At 46.6% G+C, this 27,767-nt stretch overlaps 1 protein-coding gene across 1 annotated transcript; it reads right to left on the bottom strand.

The window, feature by feature from the left end:
- Positions 1–9,645: 9,645 nt before the first annotated feature.
- TRADD (TNFRSF1A associated via death domain) lies at positions 9,646–26,892 on the bottom strand. Its single transcript, XM_065416841.1, has 5 exons — positions 26,752–26,892; positions 21,098–21,248; positions 16,590–16,867; positions 13,753–13,945; positions 9,646–9,956 (listed from the first exon to the last, which is right to left on the bottom strand). The coding sequence occupies exons 2-5, from the start codon at positions 21,237–21,239 to the stop codon at positions 9,646–9,648; spliced, it is 924 nt and encodes a 307-aa protein (XP_065272913.1). The 5' UTR covers positions 21,240–21,248; positions 26,752–26,892.
- Positions 26,893–27,767: the final 875 nt, after the last annotated feature.

The following is a 27,767-nucleotide window of genomic DNA, read 5'->3' as shown; positions in this document are numbered from 1 at the left end:
AGCAATACTGACCACACAGGTGTAAAAGTGATATACCATAAAGCTTTCTAATATGGACAGGTACAACTGAGCAACTTGAGCTAGTATTTAGTCCCTTGAAACAGAACAGCTTATTAACAAGTAATGTGACCAATGCACCCCTCCCCCAGGCTTTAGCATTACTGGCCTTATTCTTTCCCCAGGGAAATGAATGGAAAACTTCCCACTGATCCCAGTGGGAGCAGAACTGAGCTGTGAGTTGCAGACAGGGCTGTGCCTAATTTTCATTTTGCCCCAGGGGATACAGACAGCCATGCTGGGAGTCTGCCCTGGAGTCTGATAGCTGACTGGATACTGCATTGCATTTCCAGCCTGAAGCCAGCCACTTGTGGAACAAGGCACTACCTACCACACAGAGCAGCAGCTCCCTAGCTCTGCCGCTACTTTTACAATGCTCCCTCTGGGCCCCAGCCACCCAGAGTGGACACGGAAGCATGGCCAGCTCTAGGCACCAGCAAACCAAGCAGGTGCTTGGGGCAGCACATTTTCAGGGGCGGCATTCCAGCCAGCCTCTTTTTTTTTTTTTTTTTTTTTGGCGCTTGGGCAGCAAAAGCCTAGAGCCGGCCCTGGCAGCAGCAGCACGTCCTGCACCGGGGGCACCCTGGGGCCGCTGCGGTTCGCGTCGGGGAGCAGCACCCGCACCTTATGGCCGGGCGGGCTCCGAGCGCGGGACACTCGGCTGGGGGCCGCCCCTCGGGGCACACGGAGCTGCCTTCATGTGCCGCAAGGCGGCCGCCCCCCCAGCACCGCAGCCGGGGCTGGGCGAAGCAGCCAGAGCCGCCCAGGGACTGCAGCAGGGCGGCCAGGAGCAGCAGCAGGAGCGGGGCCATAGAGGGTGGGGCGCTGCTGTGTGGTGCCCGCGTCCCGCTCTCCGTGGCTCCACTCCCTCTGGGGCTGCCCTGCCCCGGCTCCTCAGCCCCCTGCTGGGGCGGTCCCCCCGGCTCTGTCCTCCCCGGTCCCGGCCGGTCCTGGAGGCGGGAGCTCTGGCTGGAGGGACCCTGGGCTGAGGCACGGCCCGGGAGCCCCGCTGCTTACCCCGACCCTGCCAGCGCTGGACCGGCTGGAGGCGAGGGGGGAGTGGGCGGAGTCAGCGCTGGTGGGGGGAAGCCCAGGGTTGTGGTGGCAGAGGGTGCGGGTGGGGTGGGGAGGAGGGAGAGCCCAGGGTTGGGGCGGCACGGGGTGCGGGTGGGGGGGGGGGGAGAGCCCAGGGCTGGGGTGGGGGGCAGTCAAAATTTTTTTTGCTTGGGGCAGCAAAAAACCTAGAGCCGGCCCTGCACGGAAGCATGCCATAGACTCACTGCTCCTCCCCTCCTGTGAGTTTTGGGGCCTCCCTGTCCCTTTGCTTCCTTCCACGGGATGAAGATAAACAGGGAGTCTCCTAAGTCTTACCTCTCCTCTGTTGGTAGCTGCTGCTGCTGTTTCGCGACCCATGCAGTAGGGACTGGAAGGTAAGGAGAAGAACAGTGGCCAGGGGTGGACCTCTCTCTCCTGACACTGCTACCTATTCATTGTTTCCCTTGTACCTTGTTCCCCTCTCCGATGTGTCTATTTTCTTCAGCTGTCTATTGTCACATGCTCTGAGGCAGAGACTGTCATATTTTTGTAATGTGAGCATATAGCTTCTAGCAGCATGGGGGGCCTCAATCTCAGGTAGGGGATCTTGGTGCTACTGCGGTACAGATAATTAATAGCACATGGCTTTTCCGAGGTGTTCTGCAGATGGAAGACCCAGAGGAGCACTGCCTGTTGGCCAAAGGAGCAATAGATCCACCCAGAGCTTTTGATAGACAAAGGAATTTTGCGGCGCTCAGTTACTCAGCACATGGCGAGGTTGCTAACATTGACACACTGCTGGACTTGTTTAGAGGCCCCACTGGAACGAATGAGGAGAATTTGGGTTTATTAGCTGTTCGCAGATTTACTGTTTCCCATCACGTGTGTTGGGCTGTACAGGATATTCTTAGAGCTGACACTGGTTCTTCAACCCACTGTATGGCATCTTGTCCCTCAAGGGTCACTGGACAAGGTTGGCAGAAGGCTCAGTCTGGCATGTGAAGCTTTTAAATGAGCAAAGACCTACCCCGCTAAAAGAGAACCGGAAATACTCATGATCAGATTTGGTTGATGTGTCAAACGTCACTCTCGTCCATCACCAGGACCGCCCGGGGGGGGGGGGGGGGGAGTGGGGAAATTTGCCCCAGGCCCTGCAGGGGCCCCCACGAGAGTTTTTTGGGGGCCCTGAAGCGGGGTCCTTCACTCGCTCCGGGGGCCCCGGAAAATTCTCGTGGGGCCCAGGTCCCCGGAGCTTCTTCCGCTCCGTGTCTTTGGCGGCAATTCGGCGGCGGGGGGTCCTTCCGCTCCGGGACCCACCACCGAAGTGCCCTGAAGACCCATGGCGGGGGGTCCTTCCGCCCCGGGACCCGCCGCTGAAGTGCCGGGTCTTCGGCGGCAATTCAGCGGCGGGGGCCCCCTGCCGCCGAAGGCCCCAGGCCCCCTGAATCCTCTGGGCGGCCCTGTCCATCACTAGGGCAGAGAGCCCTGAACTCTGAGATCCTCCCCTGATACATTGATCCATGGGGTTAGTATTAGAACAGGGCGATACGTGGAAGAAGGATGGTCTTGTGGCTAAGGTATTAAACTGTGGAAAAATCCTGACTCCACTTAAGTCAATTGTAAACCTCCCAGGGAACAGGATTTCACCCCTGGGTTCAGTTCCTGGTTCTGCCAAGACTTCCTGTGTGACCTTGGGGAAGCCACTTAATCCCCTCATGCCTCAGTTTCTCATCTTTTAAACTGAGATGATCATTCCCTACCTCTCAGGGATAAGTTCACTAACGTTTGTGAAGTGCTCAGATACTGTGGTCAATGAGGGCCATGTAAGTAGCTCACAACTTACATCATGGCACTGAAACTAAGGGAACTTTGCCTGTCTTCAAGTTTTGTAACAAACCTCAACTTCTGGTCATATTTGCTGACAGGCCCATCAGTGTTATAGGTGGAACCTCTATGGAACTTGGTGGTGAAGCTTGGTTGTGATGTGAAACCAGAGCATTTAACTGGGGCGGGGGAGGAAGCAACCTGCAAACCAAAAATCACTGATGTTTGCACAGCTGTCACCAGAATCCAAACCACATGGGCTTTGTACGTCCCTGTTTCTGGACAGCAGGATTCTCATTATTATTATTATTTATTTATTATTTGTATCACCACAGTGCCTCGGAGCACAAGTCACGGACCAGGACCCCATTGTACGAGGTGCGGTGCTAATGTAGAACAAAAAGTTCCTGTCCCAAAGAGCTGAAAATCTAAGTATCTCCAGGATCTTTCAGGTGGATAAGTTGTCAGAGCTGGTGAAGGCAGTTATTCGCTCCGAGCTTCCCATGGTGCCCTCATTTCTTTTTACCGTTGCAACCTCCCATACTCGATTATATTCCTCTTTTTAATAGGTTTTATGGAGTAAGAAATGAAAGCGGAGGCAAAGAAAGCCAAACTAATTTACTTCTTTTTCTAAAGACATTGTAAAAATATTATCTGATATATGCAATCAATATTCACCAAAAATACATGTTTCTTTATAGAAGAAGTCAGAAAAAATAGAACAGAATACTTTCCGATATAAAAGACAAATACTATTGAGGTTAAAGGCTGTAAGTTGGGTGCACATGCTGCAGCGCTGAAATCCCTCAGCACTGGCGCTGCAAACTGTTCATCTCGATCTGGAGCTGAAGCTCCGGGGAATCCAGAGCTTCAGTTTGAGATTTTCAAACCTGACGAGGGGATTGAGCCACACAGCTCTTACTGAATTGACTAAGTGTGGCGTGACTCATTCACTTAGTTGGCTTGGAAACTTCAACCACAGTTTAGCCCTTAGTAGAGACAGGGAAAACCGACAAAGCTTGGATCCAGACCTCAACTTGCCCAAAATGTGGGTCCATTTTTAAACAAAAGACACAGGGCCAGATCCTAAAGCAGTAACTCCACTGAAGTCCTAACCTCTGGGGGCCTGGCTCACGGCGAAGAAACCCTGTTCTTTCCCTTTCCAGTGTCTTTCTAATGTCTTAGTGGGTTGAGGCACAAAACATTACAATCCTTTCAAAGACACATTTTTATAAGAGAGTTTCCAATCCCAGTAAACAAGCGGTTTGAGAGGATTCAAATGCTTTTCATTGCCACGTTCATGGTATCTATTTTTCCCCTCAAATTTTAAGTGAAATGTGTGTGAGGGTGTTGATGGGGTGGGGATTGAGGTTCAAATATTCTGGGCTCCCCTTTGAAGCTGGAGAGAGACTAGTCCATCCTAGCAAGGAGGCCCATGGAATCTCAAGGTGACCTTTCCAATTTCTGTCACCTAAATGCTGAGGCGGGAGGCAGCTCTGAGGTGAGTGGCACAGGTAATGTCTAAGAGATAATCCCCTCACCTCTTTGTAACAGGGCCTCAGCTCTGGGTAGTTCAAAATCTGAGCATTCTGATTGTTTGAATAAGCCCTCAACTGTAAACCTACCTCTCAGTAATAGTGCAAGATGTGTCTTGTTCTCAGCCATGTTTTCCTCTGACTTCTGTATTATTTTTACATGGTTCTGTGACTCCCTGGCTATAAAACCCAGTGTTGCCAACTCTCTCAATTTTATCACAAGTCTCATATTTGGTGTTTTTCTTAAAGCCCCAGACCCAGAATCATGTGACTATACCAGAATTTCAGCATACATTGGGGAGGGGGGGGGAAACACAACCTCCAAACCTTAAATTTCTAGCCCTCATGACTGCAGAGATAAGGTTGAAAATATAAAACCCTAAAAATGCACATACCCGATGTCAAATAAAAAGAACTCCAAATTTATTATTTTTAAAATCCCATGATTTCTGGGTCCTGACTCATGATTTCTGAATACTTGGGATTGGCAACACTGAAAACTTTTCATTATTCTTGGAATTGTTCGCAGCTCTTGGATTATAAATCGGTCCATCATGAGTACGTGGCATGGGCTCGGACTGAGGCTGGAATGGAGTATCTTTCTGTCATCTACCATGGTTTCTAAAGCACCCACCGTAGTGTCTGTTCTCCTTCAAGTGGAAGAATTAATCTAGGGTGTGATTTTTCAGCAGTGCTGAATGCCAAACTCGCACTGATTTCTGAAAATCACACCTCTGATGACCAATTTGATATTTGCAGTGGTGTTGTAGCTGTGTAGGTCCCAGGATATTAGAGAGACAATCTTTTGAGCTTACATTAACCTCTGATCCCTGTAAGCTTGAAAGCATGTCTCTTTCACCAGCAGCAGGTCCAATAAAAGATATTTACCTCATCCACCTTGTCTCCCCAATTGATATTCTCTTTCATTGCACCTTTAAACAAAGTTGGATTTACTTAAGTCATAAAACTAGTTAGACAAGGGGGTGAGGTAATATCAATAAAAGATATTACCTCACCCTCCTTGTCTGTCTAATATCATGGGACCCACACGGCTACAACTACACTGCATATAAAAGTTACGTTTTTATGCCAAAGTGGACATGGTGGCCATTTAAAACTTCATCCTCCTCTTTAACAGCCATGTAAACGCTTTAGCTCAGTTATGCCAAAACAAGTCATTTAAAGCCCCGTTTGGATCAATCTCGTCTTCCCTCTGCCAGACTGAAAAGAGCCTGTTTCAAATTTGAGACATTGCAAACACTACTGTATCACAAAAAAAGCCCTATTGGAGTTTTCCCTGGGAATTTACTTTGGCCTCATCTCTGTTATTTGCTTAATATTTTGTCCATTTATTTTGTTTTTGTGTAGCTGATCAGTGCCTTTATTTGTGTTTAACATTCTGTGGTGTTCAAAATAATAGCATGTTTGACCTTGAAGGAAACCACAGGTACATCTTCACAGATTCCCATTAAGATATAGGACCAGTGTCAAGGTGCAGGGAAAAATTCAGTAGTGATGCCAACTATGGTGTAGTACGTCGCACAAGTGGTCATTAGATGACTGGTGTAAGTGGTAAAGAAGCATCCCACTTGTTCCTAATTGGTATTTAAGAGTGTGCAAAAAAAATGTGTGTACCTAACACACCAAAGGAGAAGAAGGAAGTTCACCAGGAAAAACAACTTGCAGGAAGATGTGTGTCTCGTTAGCAATAAGTGACATGGCAGACAGGCAGAGGTACAGGAAATAGAATTTTACTACCCTTGCTGACAGGCCAGTCTTGCATGCTGAGGATCTAGTGTGTGTGTGTAGTAGCAGCCTGGCCCCAGCTTATATTGCTGAGTCCCTGGAGCCTCACCAAACTAGGTCCCTCCTGAAACTGGACCCTCGTCCTCCAGTTCCACTCATCATACTGTAGAGTGAGGTAAAGCAGCCCCACTCTTGTATTCTACACATTTCTGTTAATTTCTTTTCCTTCTGCCACCTCCTCTTCTTCCCCTTCATTGTGTAAGTTGCACTCTTTTTGCACATCCGTGTAAATCAGGAGTAATTCCACAGACTTCAGTGAAGTCACACTGGTATAAAACAGAGGTGAGATCAGAACTGGACTGCTACTGAATGCCAAATTAATGCAGCTTACTCTGTCCCATTACATCACATGCTGAATTTGTCCTAGAGACTTCCAGGAGAGTTGCACCTGCTGACACTAGGTCTGAATTTGGCTCAAAGTGCCAGATGGTACTAAAAGTCATATAATCAGAACAGCTGTGGGCTAGGAGGTTAAGCAGGTGTTGGTTTGAGGCCAGAATTCACCAAGTCTAGGGCATGTCAGCTGATTCTAGAAGGAATGATTGATGAAAAGATGCTAGGACATACAGCCATTCCCAGGGATCCTAACCCACTGTGCATACTCCTGACAGCACCATTATGTCATGCCACTGGAAAACCCTCTTACTTCACCTCTCTGAAAGAGGACACCTGTGAATGCTATTAAAAATGATGTTATCCTACATGCGCTGCCAAGAACTCTAACACTAATGCACTTTTGAGAGGAAATCTGTGAGTAAGAGGGAACACACATGACTAGCACTGACAGAGGAATAAAAAGCACAGGGATGATAAATTAATGCATGCTCCATCCATGGATGTAAAATGACAACAGCAATGAAAAAAATCAGACTTAAGGTAGACTCTGAGGAATAGAATGGTAGATTTTTTGACTGCAGAGTCTTGGCAAGGTTTTTCTCTCCAGAGTGGCTAGCGCTGATCTGAGTAGAAGACTGTGCCTGCAGTTAAGTAAGACTACCGACTAATAGCTTAGGAATGTTAGATTAAAAAGTGACAGGACAGCATGTATATGGTCTTGTATTCTAAGAACCATTAGTGTAAAATGCAATTGCAAAATAGATATTTAAAAAAAAATGATTTTCCAGTTTGTGCTCGTTAAAATGCCCTTCGTCAAATGGCTTGTTGTAACATCAGTTCTCCTGCCAGGGACCAGCAGGAATGCTGACTGTCTTAGTGGAGATGGGCCCAAAATGAGGTTCCAATCCTGCTCCCTTTGAAGCCAATCGCAAAATAATGGGAGCAGCATCGTACCCTAAAATCCCATATCCAGATTTTATACTTCACATATCCTCTTGGGATTAACAAACCCTGCACGTGACCACTCATGACCTTGGGAATTTGGAATCGGATCCAAAGGCAAACGGTCTCAGGTTCCAATTGAATGGTCAGGCTCAGCTTGTTCTAGGCCGGGAATGGCCAACCTGTGGCTCCGGAGCCACATGCGGCTCTTCAGAAGTTAATGTGTGGTTCCTTGTACAGGCACCGACTCCGGGGCTGGAGCTACAGGAGCCAACTTTCCAATGTGCCGGGGGGTGCTCACTGCTCAACCCCTGGCTCTGCCACAGGCCCTGCCCCCACTCCACCCCTTCCCGCCTCCTCCTCCCCAGAGCCTCCTGCATGCCAGGAAACAGCTGATCGGGAGGGAGGGAGGGGGAGGGAGGCGCTGATCGGCGGGGCTGCCAGTGGGTGGGAGGCGCTGTGGGCGGGGAGCTGATGAGGGGCTGCTGACGTATTACTGGGGCTCTTTGGCAATGTACATTGGTAAATTCCGGCTCCTGCTCAGGTTGGCCACCCCTGTTCTAGGCACTGGGATACCACCGTGACAAACATAGTATCATTCTAGCAGGCGGGAGCGGTATTCCTGTGAACTCTGATTTGAACCCACATCTGGATCCCAGGGCTGAGCTCTTCCTGATCAGGGAATTTCTTTGTCTCAGCCAAAGGTTACAGAAGTGCTTTACAGGAATAGGATGAAACATGAAATGGTTTAAAAGGACGACCGCTCTGGCCCCTTGGAGAAGCACTGCCCTTGAGAGAGAGAGCAAGCAACTTTACATGAGTACACGCACTGGCAGATCCACCCTCCCGCCAAAATCTGAAATGTCCCCCAAGGGACTGTCTGCTATTCCGTGACCATTTCCAGAGGGGGAGACTAGATGGAGTCAAGAAAAGGCCTACAGATAAGTGAAAACTGGCCAGGATGCCACAAGAAACATGCTGCAGGAAAGCAAGCCAGATGATGATGTTTACATGCTACGTGTCTGCTTATGCTCACTTATATGTTGCTGTGTATTTCCTTATAGGCTAAGGCACAAACTCTGCTCTTGTTACAGGCTGGGCACACCTACTGAAGCCAGTGGGGGTTGTCATGATCTAACTGAGAGCAGAAGTTGACCCTACTTCTTTTGCTGTACTTTCCCAAACTTTACACTTGAAATCCGGAGTATGTGAAGTGGGCACCACTGGTTCCTGGCTGTCTCAGAATCTCAGCGTGCCCAAGAAAGATGCCGTGCAAGTCCTGACTCTCCTGGTATGTGATGTCCCAGAGTGCTGCATTCTGGGGCATCTCTAGCCAAGCCAAGGCCAGTTTTTAAAGAGAGCCAGTGATGTGATGAATGGACCTTGCAACCTGCTTAGCGGCATCACTCAGCACGTGGGTAGGGGCTTGAGTTGGTTTTGACATTGCAGTACACCTTTAAGAAGAGTTCATCTGCTCTTCCTGCTTATTTACCACCTGCAGTTTGTTCCATTGCAGCTGTTTGCTGCATGGAGAATTGAAACTTTCTTAGAGTAACGAAGATGCCTTCAGGTGGGAAGAGAAAGGAAAGAGCAGACAGGCTTTTTAGTGGGGAAGTTACTGTTTTCATGAAATGTCCTTATTTGTGAAGAATAAAGGTGGGGGGGGGGGAATACCCCTCCAAGTGTGTACTATATTCAATGAGCAGAATTATTTCTAAGCACCTGGAGAATGTTTCCCAAAGGACTTTCCTGAGACCGCAGTTGCTCTTTAACATTCCCCATGTTGACACAGTCCGTAGGCATGGGCTGTGGCATTGTTAGGTGCATTGCAACATGTTGCCCCAGGGGGTAGTGACTGGGAGCCAGTTGGAAGCTATTCTCCCCAGCCTGTAAACAGCACTGTCTCCTGGCAATGAAGTGTGTCAGCGTTGTAGTAATTCAGTACCCAGGCTGACTTTGTAAATGCACAGCGGCTTTTCCTTGGGCATTCTCCGCTAGTAGGATACCATGGTGGTTAACTGAGCTTGGCATTCCTGGGAGGCCGGCAAGAGTCTTGGAAACTGTCTGAAACAGGCAAGATCCAAGTTCCACTGGCATCTCCATCCCTGGTCTATGACGTGTCGTTTTCACTAGGGTGGAGGCCCAGGAGTTCCTCTGCTAAGGTTATGAGACTGTTTTCCTCCAGGGCTGCAATCAGCCTCTGTAATGTGGCTCTCTTGCCCTCCGACTGAATAAACTTGAGAAGGAGCTGGTATGCTTGCTCATACAATCCCTCTCGGTCATATTCGTGGGCCAAGTTGTCAATGACAGGATCCCGAAGGGCACGGCAGTTCTTCTGCAAAGACCTACCCACCTGCTTCCATTTCTTCGACACGAGCTTGGCAAATTTTTGATGGTCATCTGGCGTGAGTGTTCTGTTGGCTTAAAGGGAACACAAAGTGCTTAACACGTTGGGGTCCCAGTTCATCACTGCACTGGCACAACACAAGGCCATGTTAAAGTCTACATAATATTTTGTGAAGCAGAGATCTCAGTATGGTGAATGCCCCTAAAGGACAAAACTTAGCATGTGTGTAATGTATTAAACTCTATCCTAGAGAAGTACCCATCCTTTGTTAGCTGGAGTTTTCACTAACTCATTCCTGGGACAGCACTATAAATAAAATAAATAAAGCTATCCTATCTCCTAGAGCTGGAAGGGACCTTGAAAGGTCATCGAGTCCAGCCCCCTGCCTTCACTAGCAGGACCAACTACTGATTTTGCCCTAGATCCCTAAGTGGCCCCCTCAAGGATTGAACTCACAACCCTGGGTATAGCAGGCCAATGCTCAAACCACTGAGCTATCCCTCCCCCTTGTACCACACCCTGACAGTGTTAAATTTAAAGGGGGAAATTCTGCATGAAGTGGGAGTTATGCACAGAGATCTGTGCTCACTGAAAATACATCCAGATCAGCATATATGGGGAAAGGGAAGCCATGACAGCTGAACTGATCTGTATTAATCAATCCACAATGCTGATACTGTGACCAACTTCCCCATACCCTCCAGGGTAAAAAGCCAGCTGATTCCAGTTATACATTTCAGATTTTGAAATCATTGCCATAGAAATTTGTTCATAACAGATTCTTACATTAGTGCTAATCCACCATTCAGTATCTGTGATCATGGGGATCTCTATAAGCGCGGTGTATAATTGCTCTGAGCATTTCTTAGCAGCCTTTCATTTGTACCTTTGGTTGTAATAGGAAATATAAAGGGATGCTGCTGTTTGTGGCATTATTAGCAGACCTGATATAATTTGTATATGTTTCTGATTCATCCTGAATGTTGATTTTAAATGAAGTATAAGTGTTTCACTATCAGCACAGGAGTCATTACCATTGAGAATCGCTTCTCCCCTCGCCCTGTCTGGGAATATCAGAGGTCATGTCCTAGGTAACTTAGATCTACAGGTAGTGACTATGTGAGGAGAGCAGGGTGCATGTTTTACAAAGATTGCTGAGCAGGGAAGGGTTTGAGTCCACAATTTATACTAATGAACATTCCGCGTCCATTCATTCCAAAGGACAGTGCTGTCTTCACTAAGTGGCAATTATTAATAATTATTTGTGACTGTTAAAATGTGCCATCTTCTGGTTTCAGGCATCTAGCACCCGCTATCTAGACTAGAGGCTAGTGACCTGTGTACGGGAGAGAGTTTGTACTTGATAAAGACCTTTCCAGCTTGATGGCCAAGGCAGCCATGTGTTTAGAGCGCCCCCATGAGGCCAGTCCTGGCTACACATATTGTTAAGCTGTCTCACACTGGAGCGGAACTATACGTTCGTTTGATGGGGTTTACTTTTCTCTTAGATGTTCCCCTTTACCGTTTGCTGTCAGCCCTCGCCCTTTTAAAACCCTCAGGCTCTTATTTCTGATCTTTTTCTCTGTTCCTTTTCTAAACACTCTCAGCTTCCTTCTATAGCTGTTGACTCCTGAAATAGTGAATCAGGGAGGGCAGATCCCACCCTGCTTTTTACCTGTAAAATCCTTATATGGGGCTAAATCAGACTGAACAATGACCCAGGTGGGCTCTGCTGTGCACCCCACAAACCCATATTGCAGTTTGAGACCATTCAAAAATCTCTCTGCTCAGGAGAGGGCCTAGACTGGAACAGCTGGGCGGCAGCAGCTCACAGTTGGGGTACAGTGGCAGAGCTGTGAGGGGAAACCTGGATGGTTATCTGCCCAATCAGTGCCATTAGTCCTTCATTTTCACGGGCCCTAACGTCATGCTTGGGTTTGTCTCTGAAAAGGGAAGCGTCTTCCTCTTACTTTTCCATTCAGGGCACGGCTACACTAGAGTGTTTACTGCTGCGCCCCTGTAAACTCTTGAATGTAGCTGCTCTAAGGCGATGGGAGAGAGCTTCTCCATTGGCTAACCTACTCCAGCCCATGCGAGCGGCGGTAGCCATGATGGCGGGAGAAGCTGTCCACACTGGCGCTTATGTCAGGGTAACTTATGTCGCTCACGGGGGTGATTTATTCCTATTCCCAGAGCCCCTGACTGACCTCACTTGCGTGTTGCAGAGGAAAACCCAGTCTGTTTTTCGTTCAGTCTTTTCCTGCTGCTGCAAGTGTGACCCGGAGTTACAGCAGTGAGGAGTTTAAAGCACCCAAGAGTCTGGGTGGGCTATAAACCCTCCTGCTTCAGGGCATAAGCATCAGGGAAGGCCATGGCTGGAGATGGGACACTGGCTGGCACGGGCCAGGGCTCCAAGGTGGCATAAGCATTCTCTCTCTCTCTCTTGCTCTGTCTCTTAGGTGCTTGGCTGCCTGATTCCTGTGCATTTGCTCAGGGTCCAGCTGATCACTATCTGGGAGACTGGGAAGGAATTTTCCCCCAACTCAGACGGACAGTGACTGGTGGATTTTCACCTTCCTCTGCAGTGTGGATGTGCAGGTCATTTGCCAGGATTATCTGGGTACCTCTCACTGAATCATTTCCCTCCTACTGTGGGGGCCTTGGGCACTGGTGCACCTGGGTCCCTTCTGTTCTCTGCCTGTAGCACGGAATAGTCTGGTCTCCTGTGGGCTGTGATACTTTGGTCTCATTGCAGTTATTGGATTTAGTGTGCAGGTGCTGACATGTGGTACACAGGCAGGGGCAGCTCCAGGCACCAGCGCACCAAGCGCGTGCCGGGGGCGGCAAGCCGCAGGGGGTGGCCTGCCGGTTGCCATGAGGGCAGCAGTCAGGCTGCCTTCGGCGGCATGCCTGTGGGAGGTCCGCCGGTCCCGCGGCTTTGACGGCAATTTGGTGGCAGGTATGCCGAAGGCGCGGGACCAGCGGACCTCCCGCAGGCATGCTGCCGAATCCGCATTACCAGCGGACCTCCCGCAGGCATGCCGCCAAAAGCCGCCTGACTGCCGTGCTTGGGGCAGCAAAATACATAGAGCCACCCCTGTACAGGTCAGGTTAGATGACCTAGTGGTCTCTTCTGGCCTTTAACTCTATGACTATAAGCCAGCCTGTCATTAATGGGGTTGGGAAGAACCTTTCCCTCAGGGTAAATTATATCCCACAACTGCCTACTGTGGGGTTTCTTGCGCCTTCCTCTGAGGGTATGTCTAGGCAGCAGTCAGGAGCTGTGATTGCAGCATGAGTTAGCTGAAATAACAAGGGCAGTGTAGATGCGATGGCACAAGCTAGCTGCCCAATATGTCCTGGGTTGGACTGTCCTCGAGTGGCCGGCCCATGCTGCTGTTTTTAACAAGCTAGCTCCATCAAAGCGAGCTGGGTATGGCTACAATCCTACCTCCTGACTACAATGTAGACATACCCTGCAGCGCCTGGTCTGGCCACAGTCAGAAACGGGGGACTGCCTGGGTCTGACCCAGTATGGCAACTCCTACATTCCTATGTTCATAATCTGGGCAATTCTATTCTTGACTCATCCGGGACCCGTCCTTGGTTCCCTAAGCTTTCTCCTTTCTGGGGTTTGAAGAGCGAAAGACCCACGGCTTTAAGATTCTGACAGCTCGGTTCTAACCACTCATAGAATCATAGAATATTAGGGTTGGAAGGGACCTCAGGAGGTCATCTAGTCCAACCCCCTGCTCAAAGCAGGACCAATTCCCAACTAAATCATCCCAGCCAGGGCTTTGTCAAGCCGGGCCTTAAAAACCTCTAAGGAAGGAGATTCCACCACCTCCCTAGGTAACGCATTCCACTCACCAAATTGTTGTTCCTGAAAGATGAAGGTGGCTCCTGAGGGCAGAGAGCTCCCCCCTGAACAATAAAACAGAGATGAGGAGTTCAAAGAGTTGCAGTTGTTTGAAGGGGCCGTGTTGTTGCTCTCCTGTTGACAAGTCAAGCTCCTGAAAGATTCCTCCAGCTCGGCAATTTCCTCGTCCCTGAGGCGGTCGGGCTGTAAGGCAAACAGTGCCAGTCATTGGTGGTGCAGTCTCCTTCTCATGAAGTTGTCAGATCAACACCGGATGCCTTTCTGAAAGACATGCTTTGCCTAGCACAAGTTACTGGGCTCAATACAGTTGTAACTGGATGAAATCTATGGCCTGATATACTGGAGGACAGACTAGATGATCTAATAGTCCCTTATGGGTTTACAGTCTATGAATTTGCACTAAATAATCTTCATTTTTAAAAGGCTCTTTTCTCCCCAAACTTTCCCCTATCCTATTTTTCCACCCACATAGGTTAAATAAATAAATCATAAAGTGGAGGGAAGCTCATTACTAGGAGCACCAGAACTCCAGTCTCCACTGAAGTCTATGTTGACTTGCAACAGCTGAGGATCTGGCTCAAAGAATAAGTGGCAGACCTGGGAAAACAGGCCAGGAATAGAGCGGGCTGCATCTCAGAATTTGTTTCATGGGTAATGTCGACACTTCAAAATTTATTTTTTGTTCTGAACCGGAACGAAAACAAACATTTTTTGAAATTTCTCGTGAAACAGAATTTCCAAATAATTGTGATTGAGGCAAACTTTTGTTTCAAAATGGCAAAATTTCATTTCCAAATTTATTTTAATTTACTTTTTCATTTGTATATTATTTTTTGTTAATTTTCCATTATTTCATACCGTGTCAGAAGTCACTACTACTACTGACATGTCATGATACGTTGTTCGCAGTGTGATAGTAGCCATGTTGGTCCCAGGATATGAAACAGACGAGGAAGGTGAGGTAATATCTTTTATTGGACCAACTTCTGTTGGTGGGAGAAACAAGCTTTTGTACTCTGCAGAACTGTTCTTCAGTTCTCTTTCATTTTCTTCAGGACCTCAACCACCTATTGTCATAATATGACATAATATAATAGCTGAAATATTCTATTTTATTTTAAAAATCATTAAGGGCAGCAGCTACTTATTACTGACTGAATCATATTGTCTGGTCTAGACCAAAGTGCTTCCTGTATGTATTATAATGAAACAGTGTGGCACTCTGGCAAAAAAAAACCAGAGTTAACCAGGAGTTCGGACTCCCAGTGCCCTACTTTAACCACTAGGTTACACATTAGAGTGAAGATTAGTCACTACATGAGTCTTTCCTTTTAGCTAATGGTCCTTTGTACCATGTAGGTACAAACACACAGGTGAGAGCATGCTCTGCTGCTGGGTTTTTCAGATTTACACCAATTGAGTCAGGTTTGCGAGCAGAGAATGAGTCCATCTTTTCTTGGCTTGTCTGCTAATTCAGCAAAAAGACCAGGAAAGGAGCAGCAGGCAAAAACTGACAGGATGCATAATATAGCCTCTTGTTATCTCCCATAATGACATGTTTGCCTTTCATTTCCTTGCAAAAAAGCAATCCAGAGATGTATCCCACGCGCCTCCTCCCCCACCCCCCCGTAGGTACAATAGGTATCTGTTTTTTGGGATAGTGAAGATGTTTAGTAGCTACCATTTTGAGCTAGTCCAAATTAAATTGCAGGTGAAACAAGCATCTAAAGGAAGCACAGAGGCAAGGAACAGGAGACAGAATACAATTATTTAATCTATTTCAGAGGCTCTATACTCTAGTGAGCTAAGAAGATCCCAAGACAGCAGCCTCTATTATCATTAGCAAGGTTTGGAAACTATTCAGGAAGGCTGAGCAATAATTTGCCAGACCATTAAAGCCAGTTGCTGGTATGACACATGTAAAACTTGCATCTCTCTCAACTGGATGGGGTCCACATCAAGGATAGCAGCCTACTACTGTTACCAGCTCAGGTTTTAGAGGTCTGTGTCCTGGTGCTGAAGGTCCCAGTTCAAACCATACTGACAACCTGTGATTTATAGTGGTTGTGCTTGTCCCAGTTTTTAGGAGGAGTTCCAAATGCTACTTTCAAAGGAGATGTAGGGGAGGCAAAAGCAACATCGGGAAAGATGGTCTCATGAGTGTAACACGGCACTGCTGGGCTTTCTTACTGATTCACTTATGTGACAATTCAGCATTGTTTGTGCCTCAGTTTACCCTCCATACACAGGGTATACTAGAATTTCCTGCCTTACAGCAGTGCTGAGCTTTAATAGATGCTTGTTCAGCACTTTGAGACCCCAGGATCTAGAGAAGTGCCAAGTATTACATGCAAAATATTTAATATTCTGGCTGTCGTTTATTTATCTTCAGTACTTACCTGGCCCTCATTGCCATAACGTCTGAGCTCCTCACATCCTTTCATGTATTTACCTCATGGCACCCTTGTGTGGTTGGGCAGTGCTATTATCCCCATTGTCCAGATGGGAAACTGAGGCACAAGAGAAGCGAACAGCTAGATTTTTAAAGGTATTTAAGTGCCTCGTGGCATTTTCAAAAGCACCTACCTTTTGAAAATGTCACTAAACTCCCACTGATTTCAATGGGAGTTAGGCACCTAGGCACTGCTGAAAATCCCACTAGGCACCTACCTGCATCTTTAGGTCCTAAGTGTCTTTATATATTTGGCCTTAAGTGACTTGCCCGGGATCACACAGGAAATAAATGGCAAAACAGGGACTTGAAGCCAGGTCTTCTATGTCCCAGCCTAGGGCCCTAACCACCGGACCATCCTTCCTTCTAACATACCTTTTCTTTGTAGATACATTCCAAACAGCGCTCCTCCTCGTTCAGCATGTGGTCCAGCTGCTCGCTGCCAGCCTTCAGCTCCACTTGAACAGGTACGGCTGTCATTGACAGGGTGACTTGGAGGTGATTCTGGAGAGACTCCCGGAACAACCCGGCCCGGTAGCGCCGAAGGAATTGGCGGCAGTTCTCTCGTAGGCAGAATTTAAGCTGGATAATCAGATGCGGCTCACTGCAGTGCACTTTGAGCATGTCGACGCCATGCAGGCTGCCTGTGGAATCTGGCACAGAGTGGCAGGCAGAGTCAGTTTCTTGCCATGAAACAGGTTGTCAACATGAACTCTGCCTGGGTGGTGACTCACTGTATGTCTCCTCGAACTTTTGGTGACAGACCTGTGCCTGGACAGCCTTTCTCTGTGTTTTTGTTTGACTGTATTATTAATTATTCTGGGTTGGGGAGCTTGTATTTGAAAGTGGGAGGAAAGAGGTAAGCTTTAACTGACCATGTACTATGCATGCAACCCATGTGAACTGAAGTATTCAGTCCAAATTATCCCACAGCTGAATCTGTTAGAGATCCATTAATATTGCAGTTCACAGACAGGGGGGTTATTTGACTCCCTGCAACAGGGAGAGACCATTCATTATATCTAATGTAGAATGCAGGGTGCACTCTGGTGCTTTGTCTCCACCAGCACAATTACCCAGTCCTAACAGCAGGGGTCAGCAGTGGGAGAAATAAATTTGCTAAAAACAGAGGCGCTGCAATCAGGAAGGAAATCAAGTGTAACAATGCTATGTGCTCAGTTTGTCCTATTTGCAGTTAAACCATATACAGCTGCACTGGGTGTCAGCAACAGGTAATTCTGCTGGTGTCACAAGCCCAACGGGCGAAACTAACTATGCTAAACTGATGAATTAACTTTAAGCTCTAACTACGGGGCAGGTAGACTTTACCTCAGAGGAGATTAAAGAGGGAGTGTTCCTCTCTCATATGGCCAGACTGCTGTCGAGATAAAGGTATAGGTGAGATCCCACAGAGCATTTTACCTGTCAGCTTCCTGCTCCAACCCCAATCCTCCTTCAGCTTTGTCTACACTAGGAAGGGTTTGCCAGTATTGCTATTCGATATGACTGGCATCACCAGTCTAGTGTATACTAGTTCCCTGAACAAAATAAGCTATACCAGCAAAAATACTTTGTCAGAATAACCATGTCCACTCTAGGGCTATTGCCAGTATAGAAATGTCATTAAAAATCACCCACCGAAGTGACACTGCTGTACTGGCGAAAGTTTCTAGTGTAGACCAACCCTTAGTAAGGTTTCAGTCATGCACCTTCTGTGAAATTATCCTTTTATCCTCTTGTTCTCTCTCTTGTGTTTGGCTTCATACATAGTGGCTGAGATTTTGGAACTGTGTCCAGATCCCTGAGGCAGCTCTGAAGATAAACCCTATACCTAAACCCTATATAGATATAGATAAACCCTATATCTAAAACCTCTCTGTCTGAGGCTTTGTCTTTACTGCAAACAGATGTGTCTGTTAACTCGATGTAAAATCCTAATGGAGACAAGGCAAGGATATTTTTTACCTCAATGTAGTTAGCCAAAGTCAACCCCCTCCCTCACCCACCTCTCAATTGATTTCAATCAGCTATATCGAGGTAACAAATATCTGTGCCGGGTCTCGGGTCAGCAGCCTATGTCCTATGTCAAAGTGGATCTGTTTGTGCCTCATTAGTCCAGAGCACTCGAGTTCAGCCCGGCACCTCTAGGATCTCTTTGTTTTACGTGTAGAACGAGGCTTTTGCCCTGCTGTGATGTACCATGGAGATCCTTTATGCATTTCAGGTTGCATCACAAGGCCAAGTTTGGAACCGATGTAAGACTGGGACATCTGGGGAGAGAGGTATTTGAATTTGCTGTTATTACTGATACACAGGGCAAAGGGCATTTATTTATCTGCCTTCTCATTCCATTTATCAGGAGTACAAAGAGGTTGATTCAACTGAAGTTTTCCCAAGAGTTTGATCTGGGTAGGCAGGTACTGTACAAACACAGAGAGTCATCATGAACTGCGTACAAGTTATCTTTATGGCTGTTGCGTAGGAGATGACTTTGTGCTTATCTGCTCTGAATACCCAGGTCTCATTCCCTCTTTAGGTCTGGCTGTGCAGTGCAGAATGTAGTGCTGTTAATACAGAAATGGGCAGAGCTCTTGTTCACATATATGGCCCGTACAATCTGGATGCTTTGCACCACCTTAGTTAAGCCACAAACCTGGCCTAACCAGGCAATCAAGCCAGGTTGTTTGCTGCTCTGTATTGCTGGAGAAGCACAAAGCATTTGGAGCGCGCCAATGAATCTGGCCCGATATTGTTAGATTGGTGAGAAAAGGCAGATTGTAGTTATAGAAACCCAGTTAAAGGACACACTGGAGAGTTGGTTGTACAGTAAATGATTGACACTAAGATGTTCATTATGGGGAGAGAAAACAAATGTGATAGCTGGTTTAAATTATTGTTACCCAGGGAGTCAATAGGTTGCAAAGGATCACAGCTGAGATGCTTCTGCCGTTTGTAGCTCCAATCCTGTGTTGGTGTAAATGGGCTCAGCTCCACCGAAGCCAATGTAACTGTGCCCGTTTACACCAGTAAAGGATTTGGCTCAATATGTTTGATAAAAGGAAGCCAATAGCAAATTATCGGTATTTTTTCACTGTTAATTTTCCCCATATCCAGAATTTCCCACCCTTGACAAGTCTCGTTTTCTAATGCAGGGTAAGTGAGGTTTCATCACTGGGCTGCAATTGTGAACCCAGGAATAAAAAGTCGGGTCAGCGGTTGTAGCCAGCTGCTCTGGTCTACGGCAAGGAAAAGTTAGACTGGACCAAATTCCTCTCTGTTGAAACTCCACTGACATTGCACTGGGCTAAAATTCTCCTGTCTTGGTTTCAATGATTGTTCAAAAAAAAAAAAAATCTGGACTCTAAGCAATTTGCTTAGACTTTGTGATCCAAGTGTCAAAGATAATGATTTGGAACCTGAGAATACTGGCGATCTCTTCCCTCTGGTATATCAACAGCTAAGATACTGGGAAGGGTGGTCATATGAGAGGAAGGATGGTTTTGTGGCTTAGGCACTGGATTGGAGCTGGGTTCCATTCCCCACTCAGACACAACCCTTAGGGCTCAATCCTGCAAGGTGCTCAACTTTCTGATCCTGCTCCAACAAAACACTTGTGAGCAGATGCTTAATTTTAAGCATGTGAGTAGCCCCATTGGAGTCCTAATCTCTCAGTGCACTAATTTCCCATCTGTGAAATGAGACTAATGCTTCCTTTCTCCCACCCATTGTCTCTTGTCTATTTAGACAGTCCCTTCCCTGAAGAGTTTACAATCTCTTCCTGTGTGTCTATACAAAACATAACGCAATGGCAACCAATCTCGTTTGGGCCCTCTGGGTGCTATTGTAGCACAAATAATTTATTAATAATCTATCCAGAGTGCACATGTCTATGTCTGGTGCTATCAGTGCAGAATTCTGATTTAACCAGTGTGACATCAGTTTTACCTAGTGCTGCAATGAAAAGGAGAGAGAAGGATTCACTTTACTATTGGACCAGGGCCGGTGCAAGGAAGTTTCGCGCCCTAGGTGAAACTTCCACCTTGCGCCACCCCCCCACCCAGCTAACCCCGCCCCCTCGCAGCAGCTAACCACGCCCCCATGCCCCTCCACCAGAGGAGCCCCCCCCACAGCAGCTAACCCCGCCCGCCGCGGCAGCTAACCCAGCCCACCCACCTCCCACCCGGGGAGCCTACCGCCCCCCCCACCCGGAGAGCCCCCCCCGTCTGTGGCAGCTAACCCCACCCGGGGAGGCCCCCCCAGCTCACCTCCGCTCCGCCTCCTCCGCTGAGCACGCCGGTGCCTCTCTAATTCTCCTCCCCTCCCAGGCTTGCGGCGCCGATTGGAGGAGAATTAGAGCGGGGGCTGTGTGCTCAGCAGAGGAGGCAGAATGGAGGTGATCTGGGGCGGGGAGCGGTTCCCCTATGCGTCCCCGCCCCGTTACTGCGGGCGGCCCTCCCCGCGCCCCCCCACCCCAGCTCACCTCCACTCCACCTCCTCGCCTGAGCGGGCTTTTAGGCGCCCTCAACCACTAGGCGCCCTAGGCGGCCGCCTAGTTCGCCTAGTGGTTGCACCGGCCCTGTATTGGACAGTACGTCATCCAGCAGGTGCAAGGATTCTGATTGCCTCAGTGCTTGAATTCAAGCCTTGGAGGATCATGGCTTGAATTTCTCTGTAAAAGCCCTGAGAAGTCTACAGTCTTCAATGAAATTAATAGGAAAGGATGGGATATGACCCATGAAATTGCAGTTAGATTCCTAAAAAATTCCCTGTGTTGTGAATCTGTCACCTTTCCCCAAGCACCAAATCCCTTAAAAATTAATGTAGCAAGTAAAGAAATAAGACATTGTGACGTTTCCATTTGTATTCACTGCAATGACACGTACCTGCTAAAGCCAACTTGAGGGCCTTGAACACGCTAGATTTCTGGTGGGAGCTTCCATAAAGAGAGGGCAGGACAATCTTCTCAGATGTCGACTGGAGGAATAGATAAGCGCTGCCAATCCAGAGATCAGAACTGTCTGCCATCCTCAGCACCTAAAATGCCAGGTATGTGAGCACGATCTGTTCTGGAGGCAGTCATGACACACACAAAGCACAGCAAAGTTTGTAACAAGGATGTTAGTCATAGGTGGTTTTGCTATAAGAGAAAAAACACTAACAATCATGAGATTGTTATTGGCAAAGCAAGTGTAGCCTTTAAGGGATTTATAATCATTATCTCTTAAAGCAAAGACTGATCATAGAATATCCGGGTTGGAAGGGACCTCAGGAGGTCATCTAGTCCAACCCCCCTGCTCAAAGCAGGGCCAATCCCCAGACAGATTTTTACCCCAGTTCCCTAAATGGCCCCCTCAAGGATTGAACTCACACCCCTAGGTTTAGCAGGCCAATGCACAAACCACTGAGCTATTGAACATTGTGCACCAAAGAAAGAGTCATTCAATATCCTACACTGAAGTCCCCCCGGTGGATAGATTTCTAGTTCAGAGACACCTTGAGTTCAAAGGTGAGAACCTGTTGAGAATTCACCAATCAGTCCTCTAATGATCAGGTCTAATGAGCATGAGAGGTGGTTGAACCCAGCTCCTTTCTTCTGCACAAAAAAGTAAAAATCCAAACGTAAAATCCTGGCTCCATTGAAGGCACTGGGCAGGACGGTCATTGATTTCATTGGGAGCAGGATTTCACTTCAAGGCTTTAGATACTGCAAAGAGGAGGCTGGATTTGGTTCTTTGTACTCATCTCCACCATGAGAAACCTTCATCAGCATCATGCAGTGTCCTGAGCTCACACTGTTGGAGCCTGGCTCAGTGAATATAGCACTCTGCATCCTGAAGGCAAACACTGCCAGGCTTGGTCAACCCACCAAGTCAGCCAGTTTGGAGAGCCCGCGTCAACTTTGCCCAGGGGATGAAACTGAACTGAGTTCTCTTTCAGCATGGCTGAACTACTGGAATGGGAGGAGGATGGGAATTTACTACTTTCCAATCTCATTCCCTGCTCCTCTGTCGTGACATTCTTATATCTTAAATCATGTACCACCCAACAGTTTCAATTAGAGAAATGTCTGATAAAAGGTCATGCAAAAAAAATCCCCTTAAAATAATCCTGAAATTTCCTGTGAGACTGTCACTAGGTTTGCATTTTGTAACTCTACATATGCTTCTTGCCACGGTCCTAGCTTTACAGAGTGACTTGCTGGGAAAGCCATTCAATGGCGGCAAACTGTGGTGGGAGGCCCAGGAGTCAGTCAAGCTCTCAGAAGGTGGGCTTCTATGAAGGTGCTTCTTAAATATAAATACAAAGGAATCATCTCCAAAGCAAAACCAATTTAAGCCATGAACAATTGCATGACCTGGAATAGGAACCAGTTGCAGACTGCATAGCTTAACTGCTGAAGAACAAACCACAACTATCAGCAATGTTTTTATGAACACTAATCAGATAATATCAACCCCATGCAGAGAGGAAATTTGATATCTCTCCATCATTGTCAGGCACGGTCTCCTAAGTGAACCTGTTTCAGTTAAAATGAAGAAAACTTGGCAGTCAGAAGAGTAGATAAAGTGGCCAGTTCATAGCTTCATCACATCAGCCTCGTGACACCTGGCAGAATTGGATGTTCCAAGTATTGGCATGTTGAGACCTGCTCCAACCCCAACTGAGGTCAGTGGAAATACTGCCTCCACATCAGCGGGGGTCTGGATCAATCCCGAATGACACAACAGGCTCCCTCCTTTTGCACAGACCCTTTTATAAATGGATGTAATTGCAGTTTGGGATCCTGTCTCCACACTGGTGTGTTTTGATCAGCATCATCAGGATACTTAGAAACGTTCCTTTTGCATTACGTTCTATCAGCCTGACCCAGAGATGGCTGGTAGGTCTCGTATATATTCAAATGATAAGACTGTTTAGTCCCACACCTTATTCATATCACTACTATAGCTTGGTTGGCTAATTCTAACATTAATACCAAAGACAAAAACATGCACCAAAACTTCCAGGCAAAACAATCCCCAAATCATAGGTGCTATCAGATCATCTAGTCCAGCCCCTGCCAATGCAGAAAGGAAGCCTCGGCTACTGGAGAATGTGTATCTAATAATAACCTGATTGAGGCACACTGAACTTTTTGTAGCTACTAGTTTAACGTTTTCTAACACACCAGGGATAGAACCTGGGACTCCAGAGCTGGGAGCATGAATCTGGAGACGCTAAAGAGCCAGGCTTGCTAGCTGGGGGCTGTAACAGCATCTTATCCTCTCTGGCTTGGGTGCATGGGGTGGGAGGGGAATGTACCACACACTAATCAGTAGGATACATACGCTCTCCAAGGCAAGGAGGGCAAGGACCATCTCTTAGCATGTGTTTGTACAAGGGGTCCCCAACTGGGGCCTTCAGACACTGCTGAAATATAAATAACAACCAGTCCTGAGCAGGGCCGGCGCAACCCATTAGGCGACCTAGGCGGTTGCCTAGGGCACTACAATTTGGGGGGCGGCGACCGCGGCGGTATTTCAGCGGCGGGACCTTCCGCTGCCTCCGTGGGGGATGACATTTCGGGGCGGGACCTTCCGCTGCCTAGGGCGGCAGAAAAGCTGGTGGCGCTCCTGGTCCTGAGATTTGTGCTGAAATATCTATTGATCTGTCTAGAGGCGCATATCTGTGTGTATGTAGGATGGAAATTTCAGAACTGCCAGAGTGATTTAGGAGTCTAAATCCCAAGGACTTGTGTTCCTAAGTCACGTAGGTGCTTTTGAAAATGTCACCCAAAGAGAGAGAGTTTCTTAGGAAACTAGGTATATGGAAGGGGAGAGAAAAGAAGAGTGTGATTTAAACTGCAGAGAAATAGGTCACCTTCCACATGAACAAAAAAAAAGAACTAAAAAAAAAAAACCCCAAACAAAAACAAGATGCAGAAGGGGGGTGTGGTATCCTGACTACAGTTGAACAAGGAATAGATTTTTTTGGTTCGGGGCTGAACTGGGAGTGGGGGGGAGAGAGTGAATGGTTCAATTTAAACTGAAACGGAAGTTGTTTGGGGTTAGTTTCCAAATTGAAAAAAAATTCATGCTGAGTCAACCGATTTAGTTCAACCCCCCAAAAAATCGGTTTGGTGTTTCTTTCTGGGTGTTTTTATACTTTTTGGTTTCACTTTTAAAAATGAAACACGTTTTAATGAACCACTCTTTAAAAACAAAAAGTCAAAACATTTCATTTGAAATGGTTGAAACCAGATCTGTTGACTTTTTTTTTTAATCATATATTTTTTCCAGCCAAAGCTATCTGTGGAATTCAGCTGGAATTTGCAAATAGTTTTGTGCCCTGAAAAATGCATTTTTCAACAGTTTTACAGTTAATCAAAAATATTCCCCCAGCTCTAATCTTGGCGCTCTCCGCTGTCATTGACAGAACACGTACCCAGTTTTCTTTATGTTGGCTCTCAGCACAAGTCAGCTGGTGGGATTTTTAAACTTTCTCTTAGGTTGAGTTCAACCTAGGAGAAAGTTTAAAAATCCCACCAGCCGACTTGTGCTGAGAGGCAACATAAAGAAAACTGGGTACTGGGAATTACACTGTACATGAGAAAAACAACTCTGAAGGTAAGCGGCACTTTGTCATCCCCTTGCATCTTTTTCACGGAACACACTTCCATGGCCAGAAAATTTATTAACAAGCGTGGGTGGGTTTCTCAAAAGCATTCCGTGTTGGCCTACCTGTGCTCTCAGTAACGTCATTTAGACTTCCGCCACTGAGCGCAAATAGAAGTCAAGCCAAAGCTGAGCGCTTTGAAAATCCCACCCGGTAGGTACACCTGTACAATATGTAATTCTTCATCTTTCCTGCCTCATCTCTTACCTTTTGCATCTGTCACCTGTCAGTTCATACTTATGAAAAAAACTAACACCGGCTGTCATTTTTAGTTTAAATATCCAAGTTAGTTACCGAATTGAAATGATGCTAGCAGGGACTCAGGTCTCTGCGTTAGTCAGTTTCAATAGAGACTCATTCCAGTTATTATAACACATGATTTTTGACCTGAATTTTGTCACACTGTGTTTCAGGACAGTAAATTATGTATCAAACTAGCTTATTTGCCTTTACTATTGTAGCATCTAGTCCTGGACCAGGACCCCATTGTGCTAGGTGCTGTACAAACAGAACAAAAAGATGGTCCCTGATTAAAATGCAAACAGAAACATCATAGTTCTCCCTTTGATCTGAGAGTGAAGCCATTCACTTGGGGTAGTATTCCTGCTATGCGGCAGAATATTCCCTGTAGCAGGATGCTCTGTTAATAGTTTTCGCACAATGTAATAATCCTAACTTTCCATAATCCCAGCAAATGGCATAGTATCCCAACAGCTGGTATGAACAGTGAGTGGCATTTCATTTTCTAGGAGTTCCGCCAATGAAAATATTTTTAATCCTGTCTTGTTAATACACAGATTCAGGAAGGGAAAGGTAGCCATAGTAACAGTTCCAGCAAACCTGTTAGGATCAGCAAAACAGTGCAGAATGGCTTATTAAAATCAGTGGGATTTGGCTTACTAATATGTGAAAAAATATAGTGTGGAAATAGGGTGGAGACTTCCTTCAGTAACACACGTTGACTTTAAAAAATCTCTATGAATTCAGGGGCCCATGTGAAATGAGTTTGGGGAGTCTCGGCTTAGTTCCTAGTAAACCAATGCCTGTCTCAGAAAGCCACCCCGCAGCTAGCATTGCTGGCCTGCCAGGAGGAAGCAAAGAACTGATTCCTGGAGACTGAGCCCCACCTCTTACTACAAACAGCTGGTGGACACACGTTAAACAGGTTCTGGGGCTGCTCCGAGACGTTTGCACTGAATTTGCTCATTCAATGCCAGTTCTGTAGAATGGACCAGATCCGGGGCTGTTAATTTGGCCCATTTTCACCAGCATTTATTTTCCTTGACTGAAAAGGTCAGTTGGTCAATATCACACCTGTGCAATACCTGCCTGTCACGCTTAATCTCTGGGCCAAATTCCCTGCGGCTGTAAGTGAGTGCCACTCAATTGACTTCCATAGCATTTCACCCACTTACACCGGCAGCTAATTTGGCCCTATACTTTATAGACAACAGACACAGCACCAGAAAGTCTCGAGTTCCTGTGTCAGACTGATAGATCACAAAATCTTTGTTCCAAAAGATGAAACTCTCTTTTTTTCCAAGGCCAGAAAGTTAGCCGACGGGCGGGTGACCCTGGAAAACTGCTTGTTTTGATTTGGTTTTGGTTTTATTTTTTAATTTATGATTTCATAGGGGGGAAATTGAGCTAATTTTAAATTAAACACGTTTGTAAAAACAAATTCCCCATTTGGTTTGGGGTCTCATGTGGCAAGTTTCACGTTGATGGAATTTGGGGGGCGAAAGAGAAAGCTCTCTGAAGCCAGAACTTTCTTGGCAGCAGATTTTTCTTTGCAGCAAGCACAGCTGATTGATCAGAGCAAAACCACATTAAATGTCACGCCCACCAAAAAACCACCCTCCTAGAACTCATAGTAATTTACCTTGTCCAGACACCCCTTCTCACGCTTTCAGATGCCCTTCACTTCCGCCTCTGAGCACAGCAGCAGGGAAAGAGTCACTAAAAATTCCTCCTGGTCATGTGGCTTTACTGAGAGGCAGCTGAAGGCGAGAAACCAGCCCCCCAATTTAGCAGTGCTGTAATCCTAATACCAGTAGCAAGGACTTTAAGGAATTTAAGACAGAAAAGGGTAGATCTAGCATGATGGTAAGACACTGAGGCTCAGATCAAACTGTATGTCTGAGAAAGTACATTTTCCTGTGTGCTGGGGTTGTACCTCCCCTTCAGGTTTAGGAATCAATGTTATTGGCCAGAGCACTTGCCAGTCCTATGTGCCTGGGTTAGCAGCAGAAGGCTGTAACTGAAAGAAGGAATTGTCTGCTTTCATCAGATGACTCGGTGAACCAATCAAGTGGGTTTAGGGTTGTCAGTTTAAGATCTCTTTGCTCTGATGTGAAATGGCTTTCCATGCCTCACAGTGAATGCAGAACTGTGTGCACCAACGTATAATCATTTATGTTCCTCATAAAAATATAACATACAAATCACACAAGGGAACTGTAGAAAAGTGCATCCCCTAGTCCTGCTCTTGGGCCCAATCATGCCCTCTTTGAAGAGCCACAAAAAATTACCAGGATTGTGAGAAATGCAAGCCCATTTTGGGGAAAGAAATTCCAGATGTTGAAGTTGTTTTATTTTCAAAGGGTTTGACGCTGACCCCTTATTTTTGTTTTAATTTTTCTTGAGTTTTTTTTTTAAATCCTCCTGCAATTTTTGTATTAAACTGGTTATGGATGTTTTGAGGAAAATATTGAAAAAGGTGCACACCTATTTTAAATGAAATTTTTCACTAAAAAGTGATTTGTCAACAAAATGTTAGCCATGTAAACAGACAGTTCCTGTCTGTCACTATATTCAGAGATCAAAAAGGAATATTAACATTTAGATGAATCTTGGGTGAAATAATGTCATTGTCTATATGTCTGTTTAAAGTTTGTG

Source organism: Emys orbicularis, chromosome 14 (assembly GCF_028017835.1).
Source record: "Emys orbicularis isolate rEmyOrb1 chromosome 14, rEmyOrb1.hap1, whole genome shotgun sequence".
Taxonomy (NCBI): Eukaryota; Metazoa; Chordata; order Testudines; family Emydidae; genus Emys; species Emys orbicularis.
The sequence above is the reverse complement of the archived record's forward strand: the minus strand, read 5'-3'. Positions and strand labels throughout refer to the sequence as shown.